This window comes from Seriola aureovittata, chromosome 14, assembly GCF_021018895.1.
Source record: "Seriola aureovittata isolate HTS-2021-v1 ecotype China chromosome 14, ASM2101889v1, whole genome shotgun sequence".
Lineage (NCBI taxonomy): Eukaryota > Metazoa > Chordata > Actinopteri > Carangiformes > Carangidae > Seriola > Seriola aureovittata.
In genome coordinates, this window is record NC_079377.1 from 8,185,330 (window position 1) to 8,208,930 (window position 23,601).

Below are 23,601 nucleotides of genomic sequence, written 5' to 3' on the forward strand. Positions count from 1 at the left end.
AGCTTGTTCATGTTTTAGAAACCGCTGCACATTAACAAAGGGTTAATTGACAGTTTCAGATTTTTTAAAAATATTTAAAAAATATATATATATATTTTTAAATTGTTCAGCATTGACTTCATTAGCATGTGTTCTGTAGTGAGTCAAAGATCAACATCTTTGGATCCTGAATCACATCAGATAGGTTTACATAAAACAAATTACATAATGACACTATAATAAAATGCTTACTGACCAGTAATAAAGACTACTGTATAATAAACAAAGGCCCTGATGGTAGTTTATCTTTGAACACAGCCAGATGAACTTACAGGAGATGAATGAAAAAAGATATACTTTCCAATCAAGTAGTGACCTGGAGCTGGGTGGTTATTTCCCTTGCACTGACTTAAACCCACTGGTTGTAATGGAGGACACCTGAAAATGGTTGAGAGTTGGACATTAAAAGCACAAACATCCCTCTGACAAAGGAACATGTATCAGAACAAAAAGACCAGCAGGCTGGATACATTTCTCACTTCTCCCCATTTTATTGATGAGCTGTTTTCAGAGATGGTTTCATTCTAAAAGCACTAAATACATGATGACATTATGTGCCATGGAAATTTACAGCATATTTTCAAGTTTGGCAAGTAACTGGTTGTTCATTTACAAAACAGGAAACATTGTCACTGTGTATTTGTGAGACTTAGGTTAAGAGATTGTCTTGAAAAATGTCTGTATTGGTTGTATAATATCAATTTTATTGGAGCACTGATTTGTTTTTCTGATCTAATGAAAAAAATGGAAATATAAATCCACTTATAAATTAAAAACTGAAAACAAAATAGGCAACTCTGGTGGACAGTCTAGAATATTAAATTACTTTAGAAAAATCAACTTTAACCCACTTATATGATAATTTACCATTTGATCAACATATCAAGACTTTTTAATCATTGCTGAAATAGTGCAGCTAATATATTTCAGTCGCATAGTCTTATTTTTAGTTCTGTTTTAGGAATAATGATCACAGATATGCTGTAATGATCACTGCAGTTAATAATGGTCAGGAAAAAAAAAAAAGGTTTGTTGATGGATTTATCCATACATCCACAAAATGACATAAAACTAGGTGCACTACACAGTGGGTTTCCTACAGAGGGCAGCATGGAACTGTGTGTAGTGCAGACAGGAGGGCAGGCAAGGCAGTAGTAAACAGAGTGCCACAACTCACAGATCAATGTTTGCTTATTGTCAACTTGTTCCTAATCAAACAGTTGATGTATAAGTGTGGGGGGACAGCAAGATCACAAATGACACAGGCAGCATCTACTGTGCTGCAAATGAATGAACTCAAACTAAGACCAATGAAGTTCTGTCAGAAAAAGGGTGTTTTTAATTCAGATCATTCCTCATATTATTGCAAACTCAAGCACATTTTGCCATACAGTAGCTTATAACAGCTGATTCCATGTGAAAAGCATAACACATAAGCATATGCAGAACACTGTACCTTTAAGGAATTAACTGCAAAAACCTATATGCAAAAGATGTAGATTCTCTCTGAGCTTAATTCCTGTTTGAAGTGATGTTCTGAAAATGTCAGCTATAACATATGCGTTCTCCACCGAAGAGGTGAAAAGACACAAAAAAAAAAAAAAAAAAAAAAAAAAAAAAGCACAATCCCTTTCAGTACAATGTCATGACATTCAAGGTCAGCTGGGTTGCCCAGGTTTGCGGAAAATGAAGAGAAATCACTGTGTATTTGCTTGTTTTGTCTCCATGAGTATGGATCTTCCACCCACTCAATCAAAAGTCTGCTGTTTCGCCTTGTAAAACACACACACACGCTCTCTATAGGCCACTTTCTTAGGACAGAGCACTTAATGGCTGTTTTAAGGAAACGCATGGTTCCCACTAGCTGGGATCTGATGGTTTGCCGAGTTCAACCTTTACTCCTTTTTCTCCTGCACCTGCACAGGAAACAGAAACACACGAGAGATAATGTAAAAGAGCACAGAAGGGCTGAAACAACAGACACAGGATTGTGTGGTTTGTCTAACAAATCCTACCTGTTAAGTACTTTTCTTTAGCTCTGGCTCGCTCGTCTGCGTCAAAATACCACACTGTGATGGCATACCTGCGGAGACGGGATTGGAGTGGTGAATCACTACAAAAACAGACTGGATTGTCTGAGTGTGAGCAGTGGACAGACTTGGATGCTGACCTGGTGGCGAAGGCGGGCTGAACCTCGTGAGGGTTCCGTCTGTCTGACCAGAACAGCAGCAAACGGTCAAATTTGGGCTCTATGTCGGCAAACTGGGCCTTTCCTTCTGGGAAGATTCGAAGAAGGCCACCATGTTCCTGGAAGAGCAGGACAAGAAGAAACAACCCGGTTATGTATACAAATCAGGACAAAGCAATAGCAGGAAGTAAAGAGAGACTGGAGGAAGCAAACACCAAGTGAAGCCTCTGCACTGATCATATTTCTGGATTTGATTCCTATCTTGTTCATCCACATTAAAAAAGGTAAACATTCGGGGAAAGGAGACCCCCAAAAACTGCATATATTATTCATATATAAAAGACACTCAAATATAACCAATACGTGAAGCTTGTTAAATTATCAACATAGGACGACAATGTTAAAGGAAAAGGGTTGTCCAACTCCAAGGGCTAGGAGGAAAGCTCAGGATAGGAAGCAGCAGTGGGGGACGGCTTTCCTGTGGAGGGATAGGAAGAATAACCCACAGGAAAACTGCTCTGGCTGGATAAAGGACCTGGAGAGTGAAAAAGCAGATTGCTGTAAGCGTGCCGCTTTAACTCTCACACAGCTGATATGATAGGCCCCTCTCTTCACACGCAAACTAGCAGTGCAAAAAGGTTCACACCCTTTGTCGGAGATATAATGCTATTCCCATTTATACTACTTTGAATGAGGGGGAATGCCGGTGGTGTGACTAAACTAAAAAAAGCACAATAGGGTCAAAGAAGACAGGAGAAATTGTCTTTTTTTCCTGCAACACATACACAGCTCGAGGACCACAGACGTTAACAATTGTTTAACTGCATGTATAGCCAGGCTGGTGGTAACATTAAGTTGGCAGGCCTGAAAACTATGTTGTATGGATTAAATTGAATACATGTTGACTCTCACCTGCAGGACATGACCTTCTGACCTACAGTGGAGTCCAAAAGTCTGAGACCAAATGGGAAAGCGGTCTCAGAATTTTGGATCCCACAGCACATGAAGCTGAACTGGACTGATGTTGAATGAGAACATGTAAAACCCAAAGATATGATGTTCTTAAAAAGCACAATGGTCATAAAATTCAATAAAGTAAAAATGCTTTAGAGTGCAGTATTCTTCTGATCTATAGTCAAGTCAGTATAGTCATTTAAGACTCTGCCCTGGATACACACATTAATATAAAATTTGTGATATATCCCACATAACCAAAATCCACTCCATAGATTTCCATGGATATGCCAATGTGTTTCTTTTTAACCCTTTAAGTTGCAGTACTAAGATTTTTATGAAATTGAACTCAATGTAGGCCTATTAATTTATTCCCTATATTATAGTTTGTAGAGTTCATTTGTAGAATCCTGTGGGATTCACAGGAAACAAGACATGCATGTAATCCAGAGATACTGTTTTGAATAGTATTTTTTCAATATCAACCTCACTGTTTACCGTTCACTCTCCTACAGCTGTATGAGAGCTGGATTAAATTAAAAAACAATGTAATGTAAACTTTTATAGTGAAGAAGCCACTGGAAACGCAACATATTTGTCACAATGCTAGTGCTGATCAACTCTTTTTTGTCGGCACATCGGTTTTAAACATTGCAGAGAGTAATGGAACTTGTGTTGTCGCAACATGAAATCAGGTCGCACTTGCAATTTTTACCGTCTGACTTTTAAAGCACCACGTCTTTGTTTGACTGCACTGTAAACGGACACACAGTTGCTCTTCTGTTGTATTTCGAAGAAAGTAGCTTATCACAAAGTGTGTGCTGTAGTATTAAACTGCACTGGCTGTTACTATGGTGAACACAAGCGTTGCCAAATCACCCAGATCTGAAAACCTGCATTGTACCAAATCATTTCTATTACTGGCTTTTCTTTTTAAAAATAATTTGTGATTTTGGCCTATATAAATAAAACCACATTCATGTAACGTAACTTATTTACAAGTAGTCTGTGAAAGTTCTACAAAGTGCTACCATCCACACACACAACGGTGGATGGTAAAAAGTTATGAAAAGATCAATATCAAAATTATTTATGAGTTTTCTTCAGGAGGGTGGTGGAAACAGCAGATGGAACAAAACCTTTTCCTCATGTCTGATACCCTGTCCAACTTAAACAAATAAAATGTAGCTAAAACCTGACACCTCCATGCCTGCTGAGAGCACTTTTTACAAAAGGAAGTCACATGGTGTACCCACAGACACAGCGCGAGGATGACTGTTTATTAGTTGCAACAAAGTTTGTTGTAAACCAGCTTTTGCTGAGAGGAGTGATGATGCTTACTAATCATGACTATTAATGCATGAAATAAAGAGTGTGTATGTGTCTGTATGTCTCTGCAGAAGTTGCCAGCTGTGACTTCTTCTTGCCTCTTGACCATTGCATGCTGGGATGCAGTTCTATTCTCTGCAACCCTGAACAGGATAAGCAGTTTAGAAAATGGATAGACACATGTTGGTGCAGCAAAAAGGTTACTGCACTGCACGTTTGCATCTTAACGTACAGTATTTTAATCCACTTTTATTCAGTGCAGTGCTTCTAAAAATGGCAGCAGTTACAGAGGCATTCTTTTATCATGGTCCATATATATACATTTATTTTGGGGTGCACTGTAAAATATTAAAGCATACTTTGCACAGACTCTGTACTTGTAACATAACTCATAGTATTTCCAGTGGCTGACTCATTTCCTTCCACTTTGATTTTTGCTTGCCTGTACATTTTTCCTCCCACCGGTGGGGCTTGTTTCTTTTCTTTTCTTCTGTCACATGGGTGCACAGGAAACATATAAAAGAAGTGACTGGTCATGCATGCATAACTGAAGTACACAATGTAACAAATGTATAGATATATAGAAGGGAAGCAGTAAAAGAAAAATGGTGTTGAAAATTGGGGATAAATAACCAGAACAACTGAACCTAAACATTCCAAAGCCATGTCATTCGCTCATAGAACTTCGGTATCCAGGCAACCACATTCTATAACAGACAGCTCATGACACGCCTAATAAAACAGCCAATCGGAGAACAGATTCTAATACTTCACACATCCAAAGCAGTTCCAGAACATGTCACATTTGCATAAATGAAGCCTAAACATAAAATAAATCATGTAACAATGGTGATAGATGATTAACTTAAGGGCAGCCACCTGACATACCACCTTGACCTACATTGTCAAAATTAGATCCAGGAAAAGATTAGGTAAATAAGCAAGAAGAAAACTGATCGTGTTGAGTAAGTGGTAGGTAATACACAGAATAGGTAATATAAAAGTGGGGCACAGGTTAGGCTGAACCCCATTTATCAGAATCTGCTGTTGCTAAAAAGGTGTGGTGTGGTAACACCACCACCACCATTTTCATAGCAACATAACTACTAATATATTCCAAACAAATTCCAAGTCATTTGTGCCCAATTTGCAGGTACACTGGTCAAAAATGAAACCTAATGTATGGTCTTGAAAACCAGGGTTTCTGCTAGTGTATTCCAAGGTGACCCCCAGACAGGCCTAAGCAACAGGGAATTTGGGGAGGTTCAATTCGTAACCTTAACTTAATGGTTGGAAAGTTCACCAGCAACATCTGTTGACTGATGAGCACCCTGTCCTCTGTAACGCCGTGAGAACAAAAAAAAGCTACAGTCGGAGCTGGGCATATCAGGACAAATCGCAGTGGGCCGCCACCATAAAGGTTTTGGTCTCTTTACCAGCCCTCTCTGTATGCCTGTCATTGAGAATGTGCCTTGTATACTCGTGTTCTGGGACTGGGCCTTCCCAGCTGGCCTGTACAACTTTTATGGTGGAAACCCTGAAAACCATGGTAACTGCATCAACAAAGAGGAGCAGCAGTTACAGGCTGAAACTAGTCAGCAAGGCACATAATGGACATGCAGTACATCATTTTGTTGTGGTGATTCTGTTACCTAACAGTGTAACACAATTAAAGTGTTATACTAATGATTATATTTTCATTATCTCTCCAGCCACTGCGGGTCAAAGCCACTCACTCTATGCTTTTTTGAACATCTGGGAAGATTAACAAAAAACTGATGTTAAAATCATGTAAACGTCAGCTTTAGTATACTCGTTAATATACTCCTAAAGACTTGGTACTCTTGCCTTGACTCCTCTCCCGCACTCTGATCCTCTGCTCGTCCTGCCCCTTCCACTTGTGGCTGAGAACTAGGCCTACTGTCAGTCCTGACAAATTAACAGTATCCATCAGTAACATGAATTAACTTTTTTCCCATATTAGAAGAACTAATAATGTCTGCACGCTGCACTGTTTCACCTGTCCTCGCGATTCTCCTCCTCGCGAACTCTCTTTTTAAAATAATTTGTGATTTGAGACATTTCTACAAAAAAAATAAAAATAAAAAAATAAATAAATAAAACATAAAAAAACATACACGATGGGATGTAAAGTTAATTTAGGGGAACCTTTCAAGAAGCTGGGTGTGCTTGGATGTAAAAGAGATAATATTCATCTGTAGGATTGGCAATTGGTTTGGTTTTACTTGACATTACATTATTCAAAGCATTTTTAGGACATAACATGAACGAAAATATGCAAATTGCGTCCCACAGTGATTCAAATCCATCGAGTACCGATTAATAAAAGTACTAGAATTTTGTCGGGAAGTGGAGGCGCAGCATTTTATTTTCAAATACGGGACGATCCCGTATTATAAAGGGACGGGTGGCAACCCTATTCACCTGTTGGAAGAGCCGCAAAAACAGGTCTCAGCCTCCTTACGCAGGCAAAAAATCCAGCACATTCATATTTTTCTTCTTTGGCAGTTTTGGATGGCTCTGCCTGATGCACTGACTACTTTGCCGTAGTGGCGTGAATTGCAGTTACAAACGTCAAATCCACCGAGTACTGAGAAACCTAGAATTTTGTCGGGAGGCAGAAGGCAGCACGAAATTTCTCTATGGAGGAAAAACCCTGCCTGTGCATTCAGCTTGCCTTATTGCTCGCTTGATGACAGCCAAAAATAGTCACCCTCTGCTTATAGCCAGAGGACAGACTCATGGCCTGCATTCTAGCACAAACTAGCATCCAGAGTTTCCTGTAATTACGTAATTTTCATATACAGGTCTGGAGGTCAAGTATGCGAGGAAGTCTGGAAGACAATCTCCTGTCTACTTATGTGTCTCGTCATGTCACCCGTTCCTCAGAGAAGCATCGAAGCCCTTCTTTTACCTGTCAGTGGCTGCTTTCTGTTATGAAGAGTGTTACTGTTACTTCCTGGCGTGCAGCATCCTGTTTATCTGTGTCTATTAGAAGTGAGTTCCTTAACCACTTATCCGATGACATTGACTGCTTAAGGCACATTACAGTGCAGCCACGTTTTGTCTATCCATGCATGCTGTGACAAAAACGCGGAGTCTGCCAGATGTCATTTGTGTATAGACAAATTACAGTGGATAATTTGTGCTCTCAAATTTATATCAACTTACTGTCGGCGTAGGAGCCCAAGTTACAGGTTGTTGAAGCTACTACGCCCAGCAAGGAAAACATACTGTAAATTTTGTAATGCGGACACAGCGCAACATGAACATCCATAATAAACGGTGAAATTGCCAGGGTATAAACAGTCTCATTTAATTAGATGCTTGGGTTTAATGCGGCTTTGATTTGGTTTTGAGTGACCGTCAGCGAAATGTTTGTAGGCTTTTTCAAAGTAAATATATTTGACGTTTATGAATATTCCTGCAGTAAAACACAACCAAATAGTTTATCAAAAGTGCACCAATATGCCATAATTGTTTGAAATGCTTATTTGATCAATATAGTTATTGTTCAAAGATTTGAGTAATGAACTAACATAGTAACATCTCAATCTTATTCTTCTGTCTGCTCATAACTCTGCCCTTTCTGGCAGGAGGAACAATGGATGTGTGCAAGGTAGCATGGGGGTGCTCTTCCCTCTGATTGGGTGTGGCTGGATTAGCAGGATCTCTGTGTTTTAATGGGATTATAAATGGGGAGAGTGGCCGAACAGCACGTACCGACACGTAACCTCTACTACTGACTCTGCAAGGGAGCTGATGTGGAATATAGCGGAAGGGAAGATGATGACTACATTGGAGGCAAGAACTGGGCTGACTTGTCATATGGAATATGAAGACCAGATACGTGGACTTTTTGCAAATCATTTTGTTCTGATGGCTATTTCAGTGATAATTTCAAATCACAGTTGAAGTCGTTTTTGACAAGAATAAGAAAAAAGAGAAATAAGTAAAGTTCAATTGGTATACTCATCTAGGGATGTCACGATACCTGGAATTTGATAAGCAGTACCATTTGCAATGAAAGTCCATGATTCTCAAACCAAATTTGACAAAGACTGCTGCAAACACAGCGTGCTTGTTTGAGGTGTTTCCTTTTATTTCAAATAACTTGTGCTTGTTGATCCACCTCAAATACAAAATATCTCCTAACACCAGTCTTGGCGTGTTTTTGTTTGTTTCTTTTCACAAGATGTAGTGGACCTGTTGCTGCACCAACACTTGCTGGTGCCATTTTACATGTTGTTATTGATGTTTTCTGTGCCTGCCTTCTTCTCTTTGGGATGTCGGACAAAGAAACTTGTAGGTTTATTATACTGCCCTCGTCAGTGCTGGAAGAATTACATCTCCAGTACCTATGAGATCTACAGTACCTACTGTACTGTAGGAAAACAAGTACCATCACATTTTCAGAATTTTGGCATCAACTTGGCACTGAATTATCGGTTCTCGTGACATCCCTAGACTCATCATCTGTCATTTAACAGTTAACATTGTTTCCTCCACACATCACTCACATACCTTGGCATTCCAATCTTTATTAAGGTAATATATGCATGTGACACACCGTCCATCGCCGTTAGGGTTATCCACATGGCGCACATATCCTGTCCCATTTCCAGGGTAACATGCCACCATTGCCTGAAGACAGGAAGATGAAAAAGCATGATTAGTAAAAACTGATATGTGGTGACGAAAGCCTAGATCTCATATGTCATTGAACAGCAGAGGTACTGTACGAGCACAAAGAAGGAACAGTCAAGGTTACATTAAACTGTGGGTCAGTGCAAATGCCCGTGCTGGTGTGGATCCAGTCAGTTAGAACTGGGGCTGTGGAAGCAGCTCAGCTTGCCTTTGTTGGCCTGTGATGCAGATACATCAGACTTGGCACAGCCATGTTGTATTGTCTTTACCTCACCTGCACCAAGACTGACAAGCACTGGCTGCTTACAACCCAGCTGCCTCATTATAAACTTTAAACTTGCGAGAAAATAAACCGGAGATATCGTGCCACACATCAACTTCCCCTTGCCTTTTCCTGCTCTATTAAGACTTGCATGATCTGCTTGGGTGTTGGCAGTGAACCCCTATGAGCTCTTGTAAACGTCTTGGTGTAAACAGCGAGCGAACGCACTCATACAACACAGAAAGTCCCTCAGGAATAAGACACACACACGCGCACACTGCTGGGAGGAGTGTGACAGAAACACTAGTCTTTTCCTCAGAAATAAGATTTATATGGAGATCATATTGTAAATGTTGAAGAGGAAAATATCCACCTGTCTCCATCGTCTTAAAACACAGAGTTCTTACACTGTCTGCGATATCAGGCTGCATATAGTATAACAGATATCAGACTATAAGCATTGGAAATTACAACCAACACCATGTAACTGCATGCTTCTGACTTGAAAGAGGAGCAGAGGTGAGCAGCAAACGTGCACAAACACAGAGGGCAGATTGAGCCCTCATGCACCGTGTCTAAGCAGTGATATGACAAACAAAAGGCAAGTTCCTCCACATTCTTTCATGCACTTGGATCAACATAAACCATGGCAACATTATTATAAACAATCACAGCAGACTAAACTCCTTCATTTGGTCTTGTGCCAAATGAAATAATGTCACTTTCAATGTTTGAATTGTGGAAAGCGATCTTGTGTGTAGAGAAATAATCAAACATGCTATATTTCAAAATATTTGGATTTCAAGAATTTATTTTATTTTAGTATGGAAGCCTTTTTCATGCAAGGTTAATTTTATTATATCATACACAATGGCATTGCAAAATCTTTATGTGCAAAAAGCTGTCTACTCTGGCAATACTCAGTGAGAGCAAAAAAAAAATCATCTGCGCATCTGACCGTAGTTGCTTGCGTCAGTCCACATTGTGCTCACATCTTTTGAGTGATGCAGGCTCCCACTGGAATGCACAGTATCAGGGCCTTCAAAGCTGAAAAACAACAAAAACTCCAACATAAAGATGGGGAGGGTGGGGGGTGGAGTGGGGAGTTTTGCTCCGGCCGCATGAACTGACGCAACTACTTTATCGATTTAAAAAAAAAAAAAAAAAAAAGGGAAAAAAGAAGAAAAAAAAGAAAAAAAGAAGGGTCTCCTAAGAAGTGGCTGCTGGGAATCAAGGCGGGTGAGGGGTGTGCAAAGTGACAAAGGACTTCCTGTCAGTAAGGTACTATACAGTAAGCTTTTGTGTGTGTGTGTGTGTGTGTGTGTGTGTGTGTGTAAAAAGAGAGAGAGAGAGAAAGAGGCAGAGGGGCAGAGACAGAGAAAGCAGAGGGGTGGCGCTGGATCAGAAGAGAAGAGTGAACTGCTGTAAACTTTGACTCCTGGCCTCCCTCCAGAGGGAGCAGTATTTTAATGGTTGTGCTACGTGCAGAGCGTGAGGCTGATCCTCGGCTATGTCACCCCTCCCACCCATGACTGCTTGGCTCACGCTGCAAGGCTGGAGATGGGTAAACAGTCGCTGCTAAGAAAAGTGTGTTTGTGTGGATTCAGATGTGTGAGGGTGGGGTGTATGTGGGGGCTCACTCAAGGTGAGATTTGGCGCTCAACAAAAACCCAGACACAGCAGTTTTGCCTTTCACTTCCTTTAACTGGACAGGAAGGAATATCTATAAGGCTTCATCTACTGCAGGAAAGTACAGTTATGTACCTGTGAGCATGCAAGGTAGAGTCGTGCTAAAATATACAGGTTTCTAACAGAAGTCAGCTTGAATATGAATTGCCATTTGACCAGCTAGCACTTCTCCGAACATTAACAGAAAGTATTAAATCAGAGTAACAGTGTGGATTTCAGGAGAAAAACAATGGGCCATTAAATCCAAAATAAAGCAGAAATGAACATATCACACTGACTGCGTACAGAAAAGAGGGTGTACACCAATTGTCCATGGAAAATACATGAAACTGGAATGCAGATCAGCTAGTGTCTGTAAATGCCAACCTAGTATGAAGTCCTATTTAACTCTTGTTTGCTTTTCATGTGATCTGGTCATGAGGACCCAGCAAGCTGAAGCAGAGCAGAAGAGATACCACATTTGATCACATCCTCAGTCAGAGATACATGGACGGCATCAAGCTACAACATCGATGAAAAATGCAGCATGCAACAGCGATACAGCCAGTGTCAGAGTGCAGCGGTTTGTGGAAGTATGCTCATGCACGTTCATCCCCAGTATTCCCTTTCTCTGACTGCAACTCTACAAACTATAAATGTGGTATTTTGATATAGTTATGACAGAACTAAATGTTTTAATATTACCTGTTCTAAACAAACTACAAGCATCAAAAATCATGATTAATTCTCCATGCGAACATGGCTCCTCTACACTGCAGGAGGATTTTCTTCCTTGCTATCTTCACCTCTGACCTTTATCCCTAATTGTGTTTCCTTTCTTCTCAGCCAGTTATTCTTCCGCGTTCCTTGGTGGCCCTCATTAGGACGCTGACCTCGTTCACCATGCCGTTTGTTTACATTCCACCAGCACGCTGTCAGAGGGTGACTGGCATTTACAGACGAAGAGTGAACGAGAGAGAGGTAAAGGTCACTAAATCAGCTTTAAGAGGCCTTCAGTAAGGCCAAATGAAAGGCAAACATTATGCCACATATACAAAAACATTATAGACACCAGTCTGTGTCCGCATGCAAGCCACTGCGTTAATAACCAAAAACTACATGTAAAATATGAATACAATTTTTCATTTAAAAAAACAACTCATTTTCATGTTTACTTTCACTGAAACAAGTCTGATGTAATTTCCAGTTAACCAGTTGTCTTTGCAGTGTACTTTCAATAACATTGGCGGTGTGTTCATTTCTCAGTTGGCTCTGCAAACACACAGCCCATCTGTTCCAACTCAGGGAGTTTTGAAAATATTCCTCAACTTTACATCAACTTTGTATTTATAAGAAAAATGCTTTCAGACAAAATTACATCTTTACTTAAAGTCAAGTTTTGGCTGATTTAATTTTTTTTTAAATTACATACAATTCACTGGATTTCCTCCAATTTAATATTTTGTTTTTGTCATGAGACAATGTCGCTGCTGATATAAGGGTTAAAATGACAATCATTATATGATCCAACATCACTTTAATATTCTTGAACAAAGTTCCGTTACTGTTCTCGATCTACAATAATTCAATACATCAATAATTCAATAAAACATTTTACTTAATCCCTTTATATCCGAGTTGGAGATTATAGACAGAGGATCCCTCTGTGCGGAAGAGACTAATCTGCTCCACACGAGTTGTGTGCTGCTGTTTATTTTTTTCCCCTCATTAGAACAAAATAACTTGTTTAAATGGGAAAAGCTTGAACTGACATTTCAGTGGAAGATGCAGAAGAATAAAATATACCGCCCAGCGGACATGCACAATAACATAGGGCCATTGCATGGAATAATCCTGCCTTTTACACAGTTAGTGTTTTTGATGGCAACCATGGCTGTCGGCTAAGAATTTCCATCCCGTGCCCAAAATGCAAAACTCTACCATATGTTTACAGCTTTACGTAGAACATGTAAGGGGGGTGTGAATGATTCTGTGGAGCCTAGAGAGCAGCATGGTGTTTTCTTTGCTTCATAGGACCATTTGTGGTACACTTCAAGTTTTATGCAACTGCCACAGAATCATAAATAATGAAAAATCGAATGGATTTATAAAGCTTTGCCACGAAGCATACAAGTAAAGAAACAGCCCTGTTGTTGCTCATGTGGGTGAAGAGGAATTTAATCGGAGAGAAATGGCAAAGCTTCAAAACTGTTTTTTACCTGTCTTTTCAAAACCTTTTTGGATTATATTCCAGAGGGATGTGGGAAATGAAAAGGGAGAATTTTTTCATCCTAACTCACTCCTTAACTAACAGTGCTAGATTAAAAGTTAATATGAAATTTAGTACTTAGTATTTATGTTTTGGTTTCTATTCATTTTGTTATTTAGTATATATATTTTATTATCAATATCATTTATTTGAACAAAATGTTTTTGTTAAAATAATTATGGCACCTTATCATTAATATTTTAATTATTTTTGATTGATTACATTATCTCAGTTTTGTAGAAAGTGTTCTGTTCACAGAGAATAAATTAATAATAAGATGTACTGACTATGTGAATTTGAAGACAGGAAATCCACCTCATGTATAACTCACATTTCAAAAATGTCCAAATTAGAGAAAATCAAGAAAAGTGGTAGTTTAAACCAGACAGCTTCCATAATGTCTGACATAAAGTCATGGCTGATAAGCGCAAAGAACTCTCCCTGCACTCTATTCAACCTGGCACTCTGCCACCTCCGTCAGTCAAACAATAAATGGTAAATGGATTGAATTTCTATACAGCTTTTAACCTGAGAGTATAGCACAGTGTCTCAGAATAACCCCCCACACACACTAATGGTGGTGGGTCTATACAAGGCTGTAGTCTGCTCATTGGGAGCAGAAATCAGTGTCTTCAAGGATGCAAGGAAACACAGACAGGAGTAATCTAAGGATCAAACCACCAAGCTTTTGGATGACTCTCTCCACCACCTTGGCTGCTGACACCCATGGGCCCCAGTCAGACTAGAGTCTGTATGTTGTTAACCATTTATTCAGGCTAACTATCAACCAACTACCTGCTTCACTTTTCCCATGCACAAATTCTGTATTTTTTTAATGCTTTTAAAACCTCAGTTTCAGCTGCAGTGGGGAGAAATAAATAAACCTTAACATACCATTAGCTTAACAGTACCCTGTGGAGTTGTTTTGTCAACAAATTAAAGTTGTTTACATTCTGTGTTTCTTAACCAAAACTCACTGTGTGAATCACTGAGATCTAACAAACATGTTGAATACATATCTTTCCTAATTAAATTTGCGCACATACAATGTTATAACACAATACATAACAAGGTTGTCAGCATGTTACCAACTATAACTGTTGATCAAATTGTAGTGTAAAACTGTTCTTCACCACCCATCACCACCACCACCCACTCTGGCTCTCAGTTGTTTTTTGAAAGCAATTTAATCCAATGTTATTATAAAAAGAAAAGTTGTTTAGTGTAGCTTTAATACACCTTTGTAATATTTGGAATCATTAAAATTTTGGGGAATAAATAATGCAAACATTTCCAGCGAGCCCGTGCTATAAAAATATTTCTCTTTAAAATCACTTAAAAGGTCCAATATTTCAAACTTTATTTGACATTATGATATCCATAAGAGCATACATTTGTGGTTTTAAGTACTAAAAACCATCTCAATTTAGTTTTACATCTCTCCTCTCAGGCTTCTTTCTAGAGCTCTGGTAACAACAGATCAGTGAGCCTGGGTGAGTCTGGGTGGGCTGGGCTTGAGGCACGGCTGAGAGTTTGAAACAGCAGAGTTGCTCAAAAGAGACGTGTGAAACAACTCAATTCTTACATAACTTCGAAGAACTTCCACTCTGCTCATCACTTGGAAGGATACACTGATCACTGTGATGCTATCAATTCATCGCTGGTTCACGCATGAACTGGGGTGGAGCAAAAAGGAAAAGCTGCGAGGGGTCTACTCACTTCACAGAAGAGATGCTTATCCAAACACGAGTACAAACAGTTGGGATGGAGACCTTGTAGCACAGGGGGAGTGTGGGAACCAAGACAGTTTGGGCCCCAGCCCAGGACAGCTCACTGTTTTATCTGTCAGACAGTGGTCCTGCCTGCAGAGGAAATCCCTGTTTAAAGTAATGTCCTAGTTTACTCTTTTCTTCTTTACTCTAGGCTGTGAACAATAGAGGGACGTATACAGCAGCGGCGCTACCCTTCACCCTCAACATGTCGCAGCGGAAACAAAAGAACAGTTACTGGTATCATTACATAAATACTCTGAAGGGGATTGTGTAAAGTCGCCGGCCCCTGTAGATTTCAGCACACGCTGCTGGTGTCTCCCGTTGACAAACAAATGATAAACGCAGGTTAAAGCTTCATCTGGAACAAACTCAATGCTGAGGTCCACTTACACAAACAGGCCTGTTTCTACTGATGGATGTCACAAAATCACATGCAATAACCTGTCACAATCAGAGTATCAGTTCATTTTCAAAACTGTCCTGCAGTCAGTTAGTTGGTGTTATATCCATAGATAATGAGAGCTAAGAGCAGATATCTACAGTGATGTGACTGTTTTGTACAGTAACTCCTTAGCGACTGCTCAGCCTGACTGAATGGCTCTATCTGTGCCTGTATGTGAGCCAAGTGAGCTCACTCTGTAATTGGATCAGTCACTGATACTTTCTTGTTGCCAGTGGTAGAAGATTGAGCACAGCAAGAGATATTAGGTGAAAACTGAATACATAAAGGCCATTTTTAGGCAAAGTTCAAAAACGTTGGAACAAACTACATACAGGTGGTCAAAGCTCTATATCAACCATCAGCTCATAGCTCCCTGCTCATTTTATACAGAGGCTGGAGTACAGCAGATGAACGATTATAGTAATCAGAGCAGCAAATTATAACAAATTAGTTCCTTGGTATCTTTCAAATACATTTTGCATTGAATTGATACAATAGACAATAAACATGTTCAATCAGCTAGATGTCATGCTCAACCCCCCCCCCCCCCCCCCACCATAAATCCTCCCTGTCCATCAAGTCTACAGCTGTGAACAGTCAAAAACAGAAGACCTCTCAGGGCTCCACTTGGATCACACCCAGGTGCTGCTTAGACAGTCACAGCATAGTAAACAGACAAATAAACTTGCACTCAAACTTGGATTTGTTACAAATTCTATCAAATGCTTCACATTTGCTGGTGAGCCCTCATTCAAAATATATGAAACATATTACAATATATAACATATTACACAGCATGTCACATCCAACTACTGACCTTCACTTAGCTGTTGTTATAATGTTACACTATAATAACAATGGCATTACACATATCATTAGAAACCCACAGAGGAGAGGATTGGTTGAAGGTCAGCTCATACTTGACCATGGATGTTGGGTGAGCCTGTGACCTGACTAACTCCAAAACTATGACATATATTGTTTACTGTGTGATGGTAAAACAATAAGCAGGAAAAAGGTGGTATGCAAGGTGCCGCCTCGGGCATACTGGTACTATAGGAGGAAGAATGAGCAGTTCATGTAGCCTATAGCATAATGTATAGCTTGCTCCAACACACAGAGGACCACCACCACATGACTTCCTCTTGTCTACTTACTCTATAAAGCTTTAAGATTTAGGTCAACAGTCAACTTCCTTATGAAAGTACACGTCTACGATCGCTCTGACTTTACAAATGATGCAACTAATAACGCAACATCCAACAATATAAAACTTGGTTTCTCATTTCAACCACAACACTGACGGGGAAGGGGGATGGATTTGTCCAGATTTATCCCGTTTCGATCAAACTGCTTCTTAGCAGCTGTCAGCAGTTTCCACTGAAAATGAAAGGCTTTGCTTGAGGTGAATGACAGAGCAATATACGTGTTCACTTTTCAGAAGGAAGAATAGGGATTTTGCAATAACCATTAGGAACACCATTGCGGACAATGGTGCAAATCAGTGCAAGACTATTTTATGGTAATAAAGGATTTTTATAGGATTTGTCTTTTGAATGGACTTCCCATAACATTTACTTTTTCTCAATAGATGTTATTGCAATGTAAAATTGCATAGCTTTTATCCATAATCACACAAAAAAAAAACCCTGTTGCTTTTGGGGATGTATCAAACAATTACTTTCATTATTAGTACATCTATTGACTACTCAATTAATCATTGGGTTGATAAAATGTCAAAGTATTGAAAATTGAAAAACAAAAGCTGACAGCTTTAAATACCTTGTTCAATCCAACCACAGTCCATAAACAAAAGACACTGAATTTAGTATTGCATAAATCTTCATTATGAGAAGCTAGAACTAGGTGTGTTTGGCACTTGTGATGTGAAAATGAAAACTAATCAATTAGATTGTCATAGTTGCAGATTAAATTTCTGATGACTGACAAGTACATTAATCAACTAATTGCTTCAGGTCTAGGTGTGTTTCTTAAGCTCAAACAAAATACAAGTAATAATAATAATAATAATACTATAAATAATTAACAAATTATTTAAATGATGGTCATATTAATCTGAGCAGCTGGTGGAGACGTGTCTCTGCTAACAACTCGTGGTAAGAATCTCCAGAAACGATTTTCTATATCTATGTGGGGATCTGGCAACATGGTTCTACACGTGTGTCATTATGTTTACTATAGTGGAATTTATCCTTCCATGAATGTCCTTTTGTTTTTCACACCGGAGAGTCGTGCTTGAGACAGTCACTCAGTTCTCATGCTCCCTGGATTGCATTATATTGCTGTGAGTCCTGTCGCTGTAGGCCCAAACAATATGTATCTAAATCCTGTACTTGAATTATTATCATATTATTATTATACTGAGCTAAACAGAGTTATCAGAGTAGTTTCATGTACAACAACATAACTATGTAAATGCTAGCTTTGCGCAGTAGCAGTAAAGATGTTGTAATGGCTTGGCTTAGTAAGCCACTGTGTTAATATGCTGGACAAACTAACTTTCAGAGAACAGGACAATCATGTCGCTGCCACAAACTTCTTTACATGTTCTCTGATAATACTATAATGGCATCAGAGAGCATTCAACATGCTGGAGCTGCAGAGAAACAAACATGTCCTGCTGCCTGCGATGTCTCACAATGTTATCAAGTGAAAAGGGGAAATGGGAACAATGACATTAAATAACTATTTGGGCAAAATCTTTTTCCTCTATCTTTCTCAATGCGAATTGTGCTTACATTGTGTTGTATCCCTTTGAGCCACTGATACTGGCGGCCTTCCATATGTGCAAGTCATGCTGATTTTTGCTGGTCACAGTCCAGGCATGTGTTTGCCAAGGCAACTAGGGCAGTAGGTGAGGAAGTCAAGTTCTCAACAGTGTTTGACTCAGTGGCCAGCTGCGTGGATCAACGCCACAACCTGAAATAATGTGCTTTCTAAAAAATGATTCATGTCTTCTAAGAACCAGCCAGGGACAAAAAACAAAACTCTACTGAACAGGAGGAACAGTCCGAATTAGCAGCATACAGCAATCAGAGCTCTGTGCCAGCACAGAAAATCAAATACCTAAAGAAAGCAAAGGCCACGGGTGTGTGAAAGCAAAACATAAGGTACAGTGACAAATAATAACAGCGAGTACCTTCGAGGGGGTTATTCTAGTGTTCAGGAGTATCACTTTTTATGTGCTAATCCTAAATAGTGTATAGTGTTAGTGTTTGACTTAACTCTCCGTAAGACTAATGCCAGGGTCAAAAATCTGGCTCTTCAAAAACTAAAGAAGAATGAAACAAAAGTGAAAAAAGTAAATAAAAATAATTTGAAAACAAAAATTGTAGACACACTGAAAATAAGAACACACCATACTTTCACACTGAGAATAGCACAGATGAAAAAATAAAGTAACTATTTTAAATTCCTCTAAAACTTAAGTAAAGAGGCAATAAGTTTAGATCAGTTATATTAGACTGCATTTGATTAACTGGGTGTACCCAATAAACTGGTTTGTATTTCAAAAAGAGCCCTGAAAGGTCACTGAGCCTAACGTCTATTCACTGAAACAGTGACAGTCTACTTTAGAGTATTTTCCCCAGGAGAGGAGGAAGAGGGGGGAGGCTGAGAGCAGCTCATCTCCTCCTGTGTCAGTCTAATGCCACAAGGTCATAATGACCAAATCTGGTTCAAAGAAGACTTGTAGGTTGCACGCAACCCAAACAGCGGAGCTGGAGCAAGGTTGACATTACTTTGGGATGACATAGGCTGCTTTTTTTAAATCGTGCACAGCAGTTACAAAAAAAGTGATGAAATAACTAAGAGGGTGAAAAGACAACTACAATTGTTGTTCCTGGTCTGAGAGGAACCGGCCTGAAAACAAGACTACAGTGATTTAAAGACATTTTCTTCGGAAACACACCTGAGTGAAACAAAAGTTGCCCATAATTTCCTCTGCCCCACAATACCAGCCTTGAAACACTCAGGTCTTCCTCTCAACATAGGAATGCTCTGTCTGACCAATTGCATGTCTATTTGAGATACTGAACTGAATTTATCATTGCTGCAAAATTCTTCTACCCTGACACCTCTCAACAGCGAGGTCAGAAATCAGTCAACTACACAACAGTTTCCCTGTAGATGGTTCAGCAGCACAGTTGGACTTGATTGAGTTTGGTACACACATCCTGTTGTTTTACTATAAGGATGAAAACATAATTGTGTCATGCAGTATGCACAATTTTGGACAGGACGTCTTTCTTGTTTTTGTGAGTGCATTTAGCAGCAGCACATCTATTAGAGCTGCATATTACAGAGAACATGTGCTGTGTGTTATACAGTTTCACTGTGACATCTGCTTGAGCTTGCTGCAGTACACTCTCAGTTGCAAGATTATTAAACACATATAGCAGCTAAAACTTATCAGTATAATTTGTAGAGCTGAAACAATATGTTGATTAATCAATTCCATAACAAAACAATCTGAAGATGCCAATTTGGGGATTTAGGAAATTGTGATAGGCAATTTTCTTTATTTACTCACATTTTTAAGACCAAACTTTTATAGACCAATCAACCGAAAAAATAATCGGTGTTTGCAGCCTAATAGGACTGCAATAAACTGTACCTTAATGAACACTATAATGTTCAGATTTTGTTCAGAGAAGTGCCAATTCAACTTTATGGTCATTTTAAGAGGTTGTACTTTGCGTTGCTGGCTAAATGAATGACATTATGCTTAGAGATGTTTATAATGAATGTTCCACCTCCGTTTTTTCTTTGAAAATCGATGGTAGATTAATATTAGAAACACCTCTCAAACTACAGCTTCTAAAATGACCATACAACTGAACCGACACTGTTATAAACAGTCTGAACAAAATCTGTAAATTCTAACCTGCATGATGGTAGGATATACTTTACCTTTTATACGTTTTATCTTTAATAGTTTAAGATAATAAACTGCAAACTAAGTGCACACCCTGAAAAGTAAATCCGGTATTACAAGAGTAATATATAGAAAATATGCATTTCATGATATTTTGTTCTAGGGGGACCTGAGTCCCTCTTGAAGTCTTAGCCACGTGTGATGTGTTTGTTGTGCAAATTAATTTACATTAAGATTAAAATCATGAAAATGTGTTCAGCCCTGGTGTACACAGACAGAAAAAGCCATGTGTTGAGGAAATAATCCACCTCTCTGACTCAGGGCATTAGACACACTTTAACTTGGAGTTAGGGAATACTTACTAGCCTCTTAAACTTAAAGTCGGGTCTAATTAGCAAACACATTAGCAGATATTGAAAGTAACGGTGCCTTGAAGACACAATGCACATGTCTGAAACCATCGGGTGTGACCAGCCTGATTGTGATTTCTGCTGAATGATGTAACGCTGTCAGATACCTGCAAACCTTACTTTTTATTTGGTCCTATGAAGCTTAAGTACTGCTGTTTTTTTTTTTAACCAACCAAGTTGTGTGACAGGTGTAAATCAGCAGACGAACAGGGCTCTAGCTCCTGAAGGACAAGCACTGCCAACCACTGACCACAGGCATAAAAAAAAAATACCCTAGATTTCAGACTGCTGGTTTTTGTGTTTCCACCTACTACAATACTTACTTTCGTCCTTCCATTTATTGTGTAGTTTCCCAGTTTGCCGTTACAATGTCTGATCAGGTCGTCCATGCGACTCATTAGAAAGCGGATCTTCTCACAGCCGGCTTCCCTCCCCTCTATCCACGTGATTTTGTCCCCTCGGATGTCTTTAGTTGAGTCGCTTTTTTGACTGACCAACTGTCCGTCTGTGAACCTGCCCGTTTTGTGAAGGGCCTTGACATTGTCCAAAATGCCTAGCCCAGTCTCTGCTCCTAAAAAGTTGTCCACCACACATATGCCGTGCTTGTTCATACACGGGACTATGTACTCCATGGCAAGTTTCTGAGGGGATGAGTTGGTTTGTCCGTTAGGTGTGGCGGTGTTGTTTGAACCGTCCTCTCCCGGTCCAACCCCAGGTGCTTCTGTGTTCGTGGTTTGTGGTAAAGATGTACTATCCGCCTGCTCGGAGCTTTTCTTTTCTTGGTATTTCTCCGGTGCCTTGTCGTCCTCAGACGACGGAGCCTGCTCTGGCTTCTGTTTGGGAAGCTGCGCCTTCTCCGCCTCTTTACAAATGAGCTTGTGTTTCTTCCAGTCCTCTTTCTGGTGCTCCTTGCTGCAGTAGAAGGAGCTCCGGCACCTACCACACTTGAGGAGGTTCTCCATTTTCCCACAAAGTTCACAGTACTGTCGGTCTCGGTCCAAGTCGCTCTGCTGCTTCTCCATGTTTGCGGCTACAACGGGTGCACTGCGCCTTTAATTCCGATCCTTCACACGCGCCCTGCTAACCGACAACTTTGGAAACGATCCACTGCCTCTGCCACGCTACACCGAGCGAAACGGAAAAGTAAGACTCAAAACCTCGCCATTTTATCACAACTACTCCTTCTTCCCATCTTGTATCAGTGAAATAATACGACAGCGTGTGCCCTGGGCCGAACATTTCGGGCTGGGTCGAGGTCTTCAGGAGGCATTTCTGCTGGCTAGCGGTTAGGTCTGAGGGTCGTGCATGGCGCCGCTCGGTGTGTGCTCAGCCTATCTGTGGTCCAGCCCACTCTGACGTCCGACCACAAGCACCGCCCATTGTGCGCTGCATTCGCGGACTGTGGAGCAGGCGAGGCTCATGAAAAAGCACGAAACACGTGGACGTAGTTCTTCAATGTCATGACAGGGTAACAGGGAGAATGTTATCATGTACGCACCTCTGGTCAATTAATACATTATTAATACTGTATGTGTCATCATGACTGGACCCGTCGGTCCAGTCATACACCCACAGTGATTACTCTTTATAATTATGTTTACTGACTTATGGAGAGTATTTACTTATAATTTTGAAGTATTTATGGTGTAAGGTATCTTTCCTTAAGCATGTCAATTTTGTGCTACTTTTATAAATTCTTATTCGTTGCTTTAGATTAAACCACCAAACAGTATATAATATATTAAATCAGCCATTCCGACTAGCTATCCAATAATATAAAATCATATTATACTAAAATTATACAAAAATCTAAAAGGGAATATTCTGCATGCTGAGCACTTTTATTGTTGATACTTTATAACACTTTGCTAACAATACATCTTTGCAATGTGAACTTTTGAATGCAGGACTTCACTTGATATTTCTACAATGTGGTTTTGCTACTTTTATTTAATACTTGTTTCAACACTGCTTATAGGAAAGCAGAAACAAAACGACTGATTTATTAAAGCTCAATATTAAGAACACATTGTCTTTGCCATATTATTCAGTCATAGAGGCGTATCTCAAATACTTTATCAAGATAGTTTTATGAATAAATGTTGCACTTTTATTTACATATGAATCAACCAGTGGGGCATTGAAGTTGTGTTAGTTTCTCAAGGACAAATGTGTCATGTGCATATTTTAATCCTGCAGTAGCACAAATTAGTCACGTGCACCTTAATTTATAAAGTAATTCAACTGCTACAACTCTGAAACAGAGGCATTGAAGCCCCAACAGATAGAACACTAGGATGTAGGAGCTATAAGGGAGCACCTGAAGGCATCATCAGTCAACGTCAACGTCAGTGTTTTGCCCTCATTCCTTGCTCGCATATGTGAAATTCCTTTCACACAACAAAAGAATATTTTGCATAAACATTTTGCTGCTGTTATTATAGACTGATTTGTTAGTTAGTGGCCTGTTTATGAAGCTCATGATTGCGGTTGAGTGGGACTTGAATCGACTATCGGAATGCAAATTGTTACAAATATTTATTAGATTTTTATGAAGCATAAACTTATGTTAAGATGAATTTGTCATGATCTGCATGACTGGGGCCTGTCACTCATCGCACCAATGAGTGAAACGGCTTTCTGAATGTCAGGGAGTGTGCTGTGCAGAGGCAAAACGCAAGCTCAAGTTGGCACCAGTCGTGT

At 39.6% G+C, this 23,601-nt stretch overlaps 1 protein-coding gene across 2 annotated transcripts; it reads right to left on the bottom strand.

The window, feature by feature from the left end:
- Positions 1–506: 506 nt before the first annotated feature.
- Positions 507–22,243, bottom strand: egln1a (egl-9 family hypoxia-inducible factor 1a). 2 transcript variants are annotated; one of them, XM_056395347.1, is made up of 5 exons: positions 21,222–22,241; positions 9,056–9,175; positions 2,210–2,346; positions 2,055–2,122; positions 507–1,955 (listed from the first exon to the last, which is right to left on the bottom strand). In XM_056395347.1, the coding sequence occupies exons 1-5, from the start codon at positions 21,918–21,920 to the stop codon at positions 1,900–1,902; spliced, it is 1,080 nt and encodes a 359-aa protein (XP_056251322.1). In that variant the 5' UTR covers positions 21,921–22,241; the 3' UTR covers positions 507–1,899. The 2 variants fall into 2 exon arrangements, with proteins under 2 accessions (XP_056251322.1, XP_056251323.1); XM_056395348.1 differs by lacking the exon at positions 9,056–9,175 and having other exon boundaries at positions 21,222–22,243.
- Positions 22,244–23,601: the final 1,358 nt, after the last annotated feature.

What these genes read in the sequence shown, in the direction of transcription:
- egln1a (XM_056395347.1), bottom strand. Translation starts at nt 21,920, where the DNA reads ATGGAGAAGCAGCAGAGCGACTTGGACCGAGACCGACAGTACTGTGAA. An exon ending in CAATAAATGGAAGGACGAAA is followed by an intron (nt 9,176 to 21,221) that starts GTAAGTATTGTA and finishes TCCTGTCTTCAG; the next exon opens with GCAATGGTGGCATGTTACCC. An exon ending in CAGCCCGCCTTCGCCACCAG is followed by an intron (nt 2,123 to 2,209) that starts GTCAGCATCCAA and finishes CCGTCTCCGCAG; the next exon opens with GTATGCCATCACAGTGTGGT.